Consider the following 12,770-nt stretch of genomic DNA (forward strand, 5'->3'; position numbering starts at 1 on the left):
AAGAGCCTGACTCTCTGCAAACACAGAACAAAATGATGATATTTGCAAACACAGAACAAAATGATGATCTTTGCCACACAGTTCTGTTTCACCCTTATATTTTAATATTTGCATTTTTGCTGAATGGAGAAAAAAAAAGAAGGAAGAGTATGAGCTGCTGAGTTTGAAAGGTATTTGGCTGTGATTAGAGTATGTTGGAGATGATTTCTGTGTTTCCACAACTTGCCAGTGTAAAATTCAAACAGCTCAGAGTTTGATTATAATAATCTGATCTTCCAACTCAAGGTAAAACATTTCTGTTCAGGAAATACTATGGGATTTTCATACCACTAATACTGTTGTTCACCATAGTCTCATTTCAGTCCAGCTCCTATGAAATGAAGAGCTGTTCTGGTTTAATGGATGCCAAGTAGTCCCCACAGACAGCAAGGCTGAGGCAGGTTCCAGGTCTAGCCCCAACATTCCAGATCACCAGCATCTTTTCCACTAATTGGTTCATCTGAGAGACCACAGATACACTATCAGAGACTGAACAACTGCTTTTACCACTCATAGAAACTCCTGAGCCCTCACTGAGGCTCACAGGCAGGGTAAAAACAGGACTGCATTTATCTTTGCCTCCCCAGAGCCTGCAAAACATTCCAGCAACGAATTCCCCACAACTATCCATGCTAATAATCCCTAGCAGGACTTATGCTGCTACTGCCTCTTTTTGCTGCTCAGATAATGGAATTTTCCTCTGTGAGAACAAATTTGGTGACAGCTAGGAACAAATCCTCCTGGACTTTGCCTGGAGAGCTTCAGTGAAGTTGCATGACGGACAGAGCCTAACATGAGGTCTCTGCAGTGTGAGCTTTGCCTGCCCACCCTCCCTGCAATATCCCACCAGCCTGCCTCCAAGCACGTCCAAGAGTTGTCCACAAGTGCTGATGCCACACCATATGTTCCTTCACACTCCTGTCCCACTGAGATGTCTGCTGACTCTCTTAGACCATACACTCTCATCTGGTCTGCACAGAAGCAAGACTGTGAGGTACACAGTTCTTCCTGCAAACCAGGAAGAAGATGGGACCTTTCACCCTCTCCCCACTTCTACAATTACTGGGAGACCTTAGTGCATGCCAGCTGCTAAACCGATTGCTTTTCTGCCTCCTTCAAAAGTTGTTCCAGCCCTCTTCTGAATCCACTTCTGACAACTCTTTATTTCATTCTTATTTCCCCATTAATTTCTTCTTGGCTTTTGCCGTGCAGGCTACTTGCAAGTCCATGCATAGAACAAGCAGCCAAGGAGAGGTTTGCTGTGGCTGATGGGGCAAAGAGGCATTTTTCTAAGCCATACACATGATCACATTCAGACCAAGCTCTTCACAGGTATTGAGAGAATTGAGAATTCTGCTGAATTCTCCTTGCTTTCACTCTGACTTCTCACCCCAATCACTTTTTTTGTATCTTATTTTCTTAGCCCTCAAACTACCCCCTCTACTTCAATTCAAACCCTTTGGGAGTGCTTGTTCTGAGCCTGGACCACTGACATTTATGTGGGAGGTGAAATGAACCAAAGCATTACATTAACACAAAAATCCACACCATTTCTAAAACGGTGCTTTGGGTTACATGCAAATTATTCAAAAATATGCAAATTTGCATCTTTGAACAACTCGATATGATCTCACATACACATCCTACTTAATGCACCATCCTATTGCAAATGACACCGGCCAGATATATCAGGCAATGAAGTTAACACTGGCATATATTACTAAGTGTAGCTGTAGCTCAGTCATAGTCATTTAGCACACAACTTCACTGCCTCCAAGCCATACAGCAAAATATTTTCTACCTCTGCCATTGAAACCCATGGCAGAGAGGTCTCTTCTCTGAAAGGCAGGAAAACTTACGTTCAGAGGTTACAGAAAGGAAGCTGATGAATTTTTTATGCACGCTAATGGAAGAATGTAATGGCATCCTGCATGGAGAAGATAGCAGCCTGGGTATTGGAGATACCAGTGGTCCAGGATGCAAGGAGATTGCCAGCCCTTGATAAGAGGTACAGAAAGGTGGGGGGCATTATTTGCCTGGACCCTTCCTCCATTCTCCCCCCAACACAGTTTGAGAATTACCAAACATGTCCTACCCTCTCCCACTTCCTCTCCTTGGTCAGAAGGATGATCACCAGCTTGGGATGCATCTGGTATCCGTCCTCACTGAATGACAAATTCCTGCCTTCAAAGGTGACATTGATCAGGTACCTGCAGGAGAAAGAAAAGAGCAAGAAGAACATTAATGCTTGGAAGTTGAATCCAAAATGAGAGTCTGCCTCCCTCCTGCATTTTACATAGGGCATGTAGGAGCACAGTGGAAAAAAATGGAAAATCTAAAAGGAAGGGAGTGGGAGAAACAAGACAATTACTTCAGGAATTGGGACAATCAGACAAGGCAATTGCCCCAGTTCTGTGACTGGGATAGGTAAGCCATGTCCTACACTGGCTGCTAATGAATTCCTGAAAGCACAACTAAGAGTCACACACATACATGAGGGCAGAGGGATCCATAGAAATCAGCCATGTAAACACACTCCACAGGCTATTCTTTGCTTACTCTCCAACAGGGATTTCACATGTCAGTTGAGGACAGCAATGGCTACAGGTGAAGCAGTGGAGGCAGCCTACCCCAGACCAAATATCAAGGCAGGGATAAGAAAAGCGGTGGACAGCAGAAGAAGGAGCAGCACATTGGTGCGAACTCCATCCCTATCAGATCCTCTGAAGCAGCTTAGGAATAGGAACAGTGGATGTTGAGATAGCCCAGTGAAAGACCTTTTCCTTAGGGAAAGAGCCATGCCTTACACCCAGCAAGATCAAACTAAAGGGTGATCAGCCCTGCAAATCCCTGCAGCCAACATTAATGATTCTCTTTGTCTGGAAAGTCACTTCCATGCCAGGCACTCTCCTTTGGGGTATCTCATGTCAGCTGTACAAATGGACTATTAAACAGTCTGGGCTCCAGTCTTATTTGTCCTAAGGCCTCTTCACTCAGCTCTGGCAACACAGAAGACCTTTAAGTGGGCAGATATTACAGCTACACTCATTTCAAAGCCTTGCTGCATCGTGAGAGCATGTTAAAGTGAAGTTGCTGTAAATGAGAATCAGGTCTATTGTTTTCTTAACTGTCAGACCATCCAGAATGACACTGTGGGGAAGAGGGGGAGGCAAATACACATTTCACAGTTCAACATCTCCGTGGCACTCTGACAGCTTCCCCTGTTAATATATTTTACTTCAGTTCACAATCCCATTGCATGAAGTAGATTTTGCCTTTATACACCTTTTCTGGCACCAGTAGCATCACATCACAGTGAGAGGCAGAGATGATCAAGCTGCCTGCAGGGCTAGCCCCAGGACTCTGCCCTCCCCTGCTTTGCCCAGTTCTCCTATAAATTACACAATCAACATTTCCATTACAGACATGAGAGGTTCTTTTGCTCTATTACACCATGAAACCAGGAAACATTTCATGATATTCAGCTTCACTTTGTCTCTTCTGAATTAAATTTGAACCAATTTCAAGAAAAAAAAAAAACAAAAAACAAACAAAAAAAAACCACAACAAACTGTTCTTTTGGTCAGTTCACACTTTCCTACTATCTGCACACAGGAAACACCCAGATAATCTAAAGAAAGCATTGGTAGCAGGGAAGCTTCTTCAAACAGGTAAAAAAGCAGGTCATGATTTTAGCTTCTTCCTTTTCCCAAACTTTTTTGTCCTAACTCCATTAATCAATCAAACTCATCTACTAGTCCTATTACCAAGTGTAATCATCAATTATGCTTATTTCTAAAGGAAATTCCATACTTGGTCCATGTGACCTCCAAGGAACGTGCACAGCTTAAGAAGCACAGCCATAAGGGAGCCCAGCATGAAAAGTTTGCAACAGGACCATTTTCAAAGCCAGACTATTAGTTATTTTCCAAAAGCCAGACCCATTCAGCACCCAAATACCAAGAGAACCCCATTCCATGTCAAGGCCACACATGCTTCTTTTCTGGCATTTCTTTCCTGGTCATTTGCATTGCTCTGCTATTGAGCAATGCCAGGCACAGACCATCGCCAGGCATGTGCAGCCTACCAGACTTAGGTAAAGCTCTGGTGATGGGAAAGACCTTCTAGTGGACCAAGATTACAACTACGTCCACTTCATGGCTTCTCTGCATTGGCCACCAGAGTAAAGACAAAGTAAGGCTCCAAGAAGATGAGGATGCCATTAGCCTGATGGAAGTTGCAGTTTCATATGTCACTAGTTAGAAAGCAGAGCCAATATCTAATTAAGCAAAAAGCAATACTAAAGAGTTCTCAGCCCTCTTTCCCCTACCACTCAAGAATGATGCCACTATGGGAATCTCCCTTGCACAGCCTGACAGGAAGAGTTCACAGAAATCAGCAACAGATATGACACAAGAGGGTGTCATTTCTGTTCATTTTCCACCGGAAAGATTAGAACCACTAATAATAATCCAGGAGGGATCATCAGCAACTCTGATTCTTGGAGCTGCACTGAGATTTACACTTAAAGCAGCACTAAAATCCCTCACTTCGCACCTTAATGACTGAAATGAGTCTCCAAATTTGGCACAATAACTCTTCAGAGGGTTTTCTCTCAAACCCGTTAGCAACACGCTTACAAAAGTTTGCAGGAGTGCAGAAGCAGGGGCTCCCCCCCGCCAGCTTTCTCTGCACTCCTGCTTGCTGGATCCAGTCACCTACACAGAGATGCAGGTTGAGAGCAGCACACAGGGAGCTGCAGAGCTTGCTTGGGTACACTCATGCTTGGGACACGTGCATGAGAAAACATCAGGGCTTGAAGGACTCTCTGGCAGGCCAAGTCAGCGGTGTGCTGCAAGGCAGCCACAGAGTGGCTCTGCCCTCCATCATTACTGCAGCAAGAGTCACTCCCTTCGGAAGCAGCACTGCCCTGCTTCAGCAGCACTACCGCTGCTTGCACTGGCCGGGGGGATGTATTTCCTCCCTACAGACCACACACAGACCTTAGTCCCCAGTCAGGTGGCTGGGAGACTCCCTGGCGTGTCTGAACTGAGCCACTAGCTGCAACAGGGGCACAATGAGAGGGCAGTAGGCTATGCATGCAGGTGAGGTAACCCAACATCAAACTGTGTCTGCAAAGGGCTTATTCCATGATTTTTCAGACTCCAAGATGGAAATAGAAAGAGAAATGGGACATGATGAGGCAGACACAAGCAATTTAATTTGCTAGAAACACCTTTCAGCAAACAATTTTTCTTATGTGAGCATTTTTGTAGCTGCTCAGTGCAAGCATGGAAAGGGTGAGATGAAGCGGCCACAGTGCCCAAACTCAGCCGGATGGGAGCAAAACACCCATGACACTGCGGAAACAGGCTGACATTGTGAGCCCCTTGGTGTGGACTAGCAGGCAGGAGCAAAGAAGGAAGGGATTTGCCCTTGGGCACAAAGCAAATCAGACTCTGGGGGACCCAACTCCCCATCCTGTGCTCTGACCATTAGGCAACATCACCTTCCCTAAATGTGAGGCTGTCAGCCCTGCATTCTAATGGAGAATGTTTCAAAGGCTGGTTGGAATAGGAAATAGAGCATTAAAACCACATCAGATGGCCAATTTAGGATCAGCAGAGAGATTATGAACTTTTAAATGGTTTCATCTAGTGATGGAGAAAGCCTGGAGAGGCAAATGTGCCAGGTAGACACATTTCTTCCTCTCTTGGAGGAAGACAGGGAGGGTGTTAACCAATTTTTTCTCTGCCCCAGCTAGCTCTGAAGGAGATGGATTTGAAATCAGCACTAACCACACCTACTTCTGCCTTGCTGGAAATGCCTCCTCCTGACAGGGTGGGCAAATTTGGATATTGCCATCACAACTCCTGCCTCATATATGAGCGTGTGTGCATACACACACTCCCCTGTATCCAGTCAGTGCTTGTTACATGCCAATGAGACAAGCAGTCTGCCTGAAATGGCATGATTATCCTAACATCGACCGCTTCCTTGAATAAGACAGGCCATATGAATAAAACAGCCTCTCCACCGTCAGCACTGGGGAGTTGTCTCAGCACTCCAGTATGTGAGGGAAAAGCATGGTGTAGGTGGATGGAGAGGAAAGAAATGCTATGAGATAACTGCCAGGGAGGATTTGCAGGGTAAAAGGCAGGTGGAGGGCAGTGCAGGATGGGGATGCAGACGATCATCAGCTTTTTTGGAAACTCACTATAGCACAAAACACTGAAGCCAAACGTAAGGGCAGTGAATTGAAGGCAGCAAAAGGCATTTACCACATACAATCTGCATGGTGAAATAGCCTTCTTCTTTCCCCTAGAGAGCATTAAAAGCCCACCAACCAGAGGTATGAGGGACAGACATAGCTGCCTGCCCAGACCCACTTAGTGCCCAGGAAAAGATCAAAGACAAGCACACTACTCCTTTTCAGCACAAGTGCCCACAGCTCCAAACCATGTTCCTTCACTGAGTGTCAGCAAGACCTACCCAGCCTGGGCTGATGCAAACAGCCTTGGCAAAGTGCATCAGTCCTGCTCTGCAGCAGGTCCTGTCTGGATGGACAAGGATGGACAGACAGAAAGGTGGGTGGACTCAAAGGGCAGCGAAAAGGGAGTTTAGGACCAGTGCACTTACCTACAAATGGTGATTCTGACCATCAAGTGGCAAACGATTGAAAAATGAAGATTTAACTAGCACTAACTATGCTGTTAATAGCTTTTGCCTCAGTCTGAGAGACTGAAATAGTGTAGATTTTGATGAGCACTTTTCTGAGAAAACTGAAACTGATCCCTTCAGCTTGTGATTTAAAGCTCCATTCTCCAAAAGCACGGAAAACTTAATACAGATATTTTCTCTCTATACCATTGCTCGACATGTGAGAGACATGGCTGTGTGAGAGATAGCCAATACACGCACAACAGCCATCCAGACCCAGCTGTGAGTGCATGAGGTCTCTTGAGATAATGCAGTCTCCTCGGGATATCAAGCCCAATTGCTCACCCTCAGAAAGGTGAGAATGGGCTCCACCTGGGCCTTTGAACAACTTTCCCCATGGCTAGTACTGACCCTGGCTGAGACTTCCAGAGGCTCCCCCATCGCTCACAACCTTGCGCTGCCCTAGCCTCCTGCACTGTCTCACACTGCTGTGGTGCCGGTGGTTTGGGAAGATGTGAAAGGCAGGCACATCTGGCTGTGTCTGTGTAACATCTGCCTAGTGTCAGGTACAATTTACAGAGGAAAGATTTCACACAAAGGGCACCAGTGCAACTGATTTTACATAACAAGGGGCATGGACTCTTCTTTCTGCTATTATGAAGAACAAAACCAAAACAAGGTAGGAAAAAATAGAAGCAAATATTGAACATTGACTAGGAAAATTAAATCTTAGAGGAACAGTATCTCACTCTTCTTCATTTGCTCTTTTCTCTCTCACTATCAGTATTATCGATGAATGGGGGGAGATGCAGAGCAAAAAAGAAAGCAAATACAGAAAAGAGATCAGCCAAATTCCAGATTGTGCAGGCATCCTGCACCAGAAAATTGTCCAGGCTACAGCCATTTTGTGCTACTGGGAACCAACCTGACCAGCAGGCTTAGAGAGAAATGCTCAGAGCTCAAAATTGGTTTCATTAACCAAAGAGGTTTGGATAGCATCTAGGTTAGGAAATATCCCTCAGGCTACAAGATAACAGAGATACAAGAGATTAATTTGGTTATCCCTGCTGTCCACACCTTTCTAAAAGATAAGACAGCAGATACTGGGCTGGAATAAATCAGTGATATTCAGCTGACTTCCATGTAGTGATACTGTTTGGTCTGCTGAGATTCTGGCCCTTCAAGATGAATTTTCTTCATGTTTGATCCTGACCTCTGAAATAACCATTTCTGGTGGAAGACAAATTTCTACTGATCTGTCCTTGCTGTTTCTCTATCATATTTGGAAAGGCTGTTTTCAAAACAATATACATGTGTTCCAAGTGACAGCTCCCATATACAGTGAAAGGATGAATCTTTTCCATCACTCCCTCTCCTAATAATAATAATAAAAAAAATTGGTACTTTCACTTTATTTCCTATTTCTTGTATTTATCTACCATGGATTTGTCATTTCACAGAGACTCTGATCTGACAGTTCCTGGGGACTGAGGATATATCCATCCTTAGAGTATGTAGGGAGCCAGAGCTGCTTTCCTACACACATTGGTTGATCTTAATGAGACAGGACCATTCCTGAGAATGAGAAGTGAAGCTCACTTTCCACAGCCTGTGCAGTCCCTAGCCTCTCTCCTGAAAATGTAATAGGAAACTGAAGCACTGCAGCATAGGGTTTTGCAGCACAGACAGATGTCCATCAGGAAGTGGACAGAGGGGGGACTCATTGAACGGGATCACCAAACTACCTCTCAGTGAGGAACATGGGGTCAGCTGCAACCCGGGGCAGAAAATACAGTACAGACATATGTCCATCACGAAGCGGTCAGAGGGGGGACTCATTGCATAGGATCACTGAATTACCTCACAGTGGGGAACATGGGGTCAGTAGCAATCTGGGACAGAAATTATCGTAATGAGACCTGGGTGAAAGGCTGCTTGTCCGACTGCTTCAGTGAGCTTCAGAATTTCCACAATAACTTTTTCTTTTATGTAGCTAATATCATCTAAGATGTGGTCTCCCACTTGCTTTTTGTCCTATGCAGCCACTGCCTTTGATAGAAAGGGAGAAAGAGGTGCTGCCATCCAGGTGCAATGGCATTTTACACTCCTTTTGCCAAGGTGTTGCTGAGAGTCCCAAGGCCAGAATGTGAGAGCTAGGCCACTTGTAGATAACATAGGTATACATTAGGATGAGGTGACCTGTTTATGAATAAAAAAGGCAAGATGAATCTTCCATTTTGCCCCACCTGCTATTTTGGTCACAGCAATATCTGGAAAACCCAACCAAAGCCAAATTTCTCTCACATATACCATGACTGACCTATTTTCACAAATGCCAGAACCAGGAAAAAATACCTATCAAAGCCACTTTTAAATGGGAAAGGGGGATAAGAACTTGGCAACAACATTTTCTCATGAGGAGGTCAACATTTTATCCAAAAGAAAAAGAACTGTAAGTTCTGAAAACTGTAATGCCATTGGACAGAAAATGAAGCTTCTGGCATGGTCATGCTCCCACACAGTCCGGTCTGTTGCCACCCTGAAACAGTCCCACAAGCAACAACAACACCTAAACAGGGGAAGGTATATCACTGGAAATCTAGTCTGAGTTTCATGAAGGAGAAACAGGAATACAAAATTCCCATGCTCCTAATCACTAGGGATAGCAAATAGGATTTCCATGTCAAAATATACCATTTTAAATCCAAAATTTATAACTTTTCTTCAAAAATAATCTTCTTTTTTTTTTTTTCTGGGGAAATGACACAGTCATAAGTAACTTGAGAATATACCTCTACACCTTCTGGCATCATTGGAAATAAAACAGAAACAAGGAGAAGTGTTTTAAGAGCATATTCTGGTTGAAGCTAGAAATATCTATAAATCTCATAAAAAAGCAGTCTATTCTCAGAAAGCCTTTTTTATCCAAAAAGCTTTGATAAAAACAAATACACTTTTGAATTGACTCACCAAACCTTTAAGTAATAGAAAATAGCTAATAGAAAAATAGCTTTAAGGTCAAAATTGTTACAGTGACTGGATAAAATAAAAACTAAATGTTCAGTCCAAAACTGGATCAAGCTGCAAAGCTTTACTGACTTAATAAATTCCTGCCAATTACTTTTTTAAAGTATTCTTTTTTATTGCTACGTCTTTCCATCCTTCCTCATTCATTAGGAACAGATTACATACCACTTTTCTCCAAAGCAAAACTAGTCTTCAAGGTATTTTTGCCATTTGAAAGAACTAAAAATCTGCTTACATGGGGCAGTAAAAGCACAGAAAATTACATTTGTCAGAGAGCTGACGATGGGTCATAATTATATCTTGGCATCCACCTAACAGGTCACTGATGGAAGCCATACCACCACGAGCAGGCAAATATTGAAAGGTTAAAGAGTGCCCTTCAGATCTGGTTATCTGTCTTAGGGCACAGTCATACAAACATTGGTAGGAGAAGCAGTCACAGAACAGAAGTCAAATCTTCAGAGCAGCATAGTCAGGCTCTTCATAGTGGTTTTTCACACAGGATGTTTTTCAAGCTCTGTCAATTTGCAGAGCCATAAAAAATATTCCAGTTGAACTACTGTCCCCATACAATGAATTTAATCCCACTGACAACGGCCTTACTTTTCTTAATAATTTTTGAAGGTCCTTTTGAAGTGTCCTATGGACCCACACTGCTGTACACTACAGCTGAAAACAACTGGCCAAGTAAATGTGCATGTCAATAGCCCCTTTGGTCTTCTGAAGGTGACTGGTGCTGAGAGTCAACCATCAAGGCATCCTGGTATTTACCAGAACTTACTCCAGTTTTTGTCCGGGGAGTCAAGACCAGCAAACAGGTGAGCACATAAATTTTCCTCTAGAGCTTTCAGGACTTTCTTGCTTGCAGCAAACCACTCAAATCTGCCAGAAAGGTCCCTCTCACTGCTGCCAGAAGCCAGACAAGGCTAAACTAGCTGGAGAGATTGAAATAAATCCCTTTATTACATTCTCTGAAACAGCAAACTAACTTAACTTTTTTGACCCAGTAAGAAACCACAAGCGATTTGGGGGTTATTCAATGTTTATCAGGTTTTGAAAGCATTTGTAAACACAGTGAATTCACAGTGCTTGCAGGAACAGAGTCATTGCCCACAAGGAGACTCATTCCAAAAAGTGTGACTGGATTTTCCTGGGTCTGTAGTAGTCCAGCCAAGATGGCACTGTATCACTCTCTTCCCTACCACATCTCCAAGGGGGAATCGATTAAAACAAACAAATAATCACTCTTGTCAGCAACCGGGGGGGGGGGGGGGGGGGGTCTGGAGGCTGCTCCTCCTTTGTCAGAGGAGCCACTCGCACTGCTGCTGCTCCCTCTCTCTTCTCCCTCTTTCTCTCCCTCCGTGGGTTGATGTTTCCATGGAAACATATTCTTTAGTGCTGCTGAAATTACATTGAATTTAATGCATTAACCCTTCCTTAGGCTGAGGAAAGTCTCAGAACAATTAAGGTTCTTTTTCATTTTGTTTGTTTCCCTCCCCTTTAAGCTTCCTTGTGATTTTTGTCCTTCCTGCATTAGGAAAACCTCATTCTTACCAAGAAGACCTCCCAGCTAGTGTGTGACAATGGGTAGAGGATGCATCAGCAGTGGTAGTGTCTAATTTAAGATTCCTTTTTTCTTTTTTTTTTTCCTACATGAAATGATTAATGCATTTCTCTCCACATCACATGTGAGCAGGGAAAATGCTGCAGTTGCAAAGAAAGTGAAGAGCAAGATAGGAGAAGCAAGCAAGCCATGAGCTAGCACGTGGAGAACACAGCTTCAGCTAATAGCTAGAGCTGAACCCCTTGTGGCCCTGCACTTCTTCGTTGCAGCTTCTTCATTGCAAAGTGCCAAAATTGCAGACCTCACCACTCCTCCTCAAGCCTGCCTTCTCTTCCTCTTCACAATCACGTCTGTAATTAGCCACCCTTGTCTTCACTTGCAGTTAGCACTCCAAATGCTACTGTAACACTTGCTGCAATCAGTATCCTCCTCACCACCAGCACCCTTCTCTGTACCACCGCTTCTCCACCCAAACTGCTATCTCTGCTGTCCTTCCCATCAGCTCTCTAATAGAGCCAGCGATCACCTTCATCAGTGCTTCCAGTATAGCCATTGCTGGGTCTCTGCTGCCTTCACTGCAGCCAGCTCAACCACACGATCACTGGCATTTTCTGTGTTCCTACTGTGGGCCAACAAGGCTGTGAAATCCAAGATGCCCCCATCCAGCTGTTCTCAGGACTCCAGGTCCCAGCCCAAAAATTACTCACAAATCCTCAGCCCCCAGCTTTTTCTTATCCCCACCCCTGTCACAGCCATAACACCTTTGTGCTCTTCTCTTCTTCTACTGACATTATCCTTTTTCCAAATACTGGGGAAATATGAAAGGGAAATAAATACCAAGAATCTCCTTCTAGGCTTTTGCCTGGGTTCCTGCACTCAGGCGTAAGTCCTCTCTGCCCCAAAGTTCTAAGACTTGGCAGCTTCCAAACCCCTTTTATCACCTCTACCTTCATAGCTACAGGGTCCACATTTCTTTGCACCATCTGTTTTTGGTTTCCCAACACACACTGAATGCTTCAAGTCTACCTCACCATCCTCAGCTCTTGCCCCAAAAGTCAGTGTGAAACCTCCTGCTTTGAGCTGGGTGTATATGTAGTGCTGTAAGGATGGATCAGTGTGGGAGGAAGATGCTATTCTGAAATGAATGATAAATATGGATAATAAACTCAGCCTAAGTCTTTTCTGCCTGTCTCTAGTGGGTTCCCAATATGGGAGATAGAAATATCATGGGTACATTTTGAACACGGCTGGGAACACTGCCAAAGTCCTACTCAGAGTTCACACATTTACATCATTTATATCACATCCGACTTGTGCCTTGTATTATTAACTTTGTAGAGTGTTTTGTGATGTAGTTTGTAGTCCAGGCTCTGTTAAATAAAGTTACACGCCCTCTTTCTCTTCCTTTTGGTGAAAGGGAGTGATGTCTGGGGCTACACAAGGTCTTGCTAAGCACAAGGAGGGCAACTCTGCCTGCTGT

General features: G+C 44.1%; 1 protein-coding gene across 1 annotated transcript in view; it reads right to left on the reverse strand.

The window, feature by feature from the left end:
- Nucleotides 1–12,770, reverse strand: part of GRIN2B (glutamate ionotropic receptor NMDA type subunit 2B) — a 216,511-nt gene that overhangs the window by 78,414 nt on the left and 125,327 nt on the right. The window contains exon 6 of the mRNA XM_062624161.1: nt 2,135–2,249. Coding sequence (XP_062480145.1) covers nt 2,135–2,249 — 115 coding nt within the window. The remainder of the gene's footprint in view (nt 1–2,134; nt 2,250–12,770) is intronic.

The sequence above is a fragment of the Pezoporus occidentalis genome, unplaced genomic scaffold (genome assembly GCF_034315485.1).
Source record: "Pezoporus occidentalis ecotype Australia unplaced genomic scaffold, CSIRO_AGI_Poc_V1 ctg263, whole genome shotgun sequence".
In the NCBI taxonomy this organism is placed as follows: Eukaryota; Metazoa; Chordata; class Aves; order Psittaciformes; family Psittacidae; genus Pezoporus; species Pezoporus occidentalis.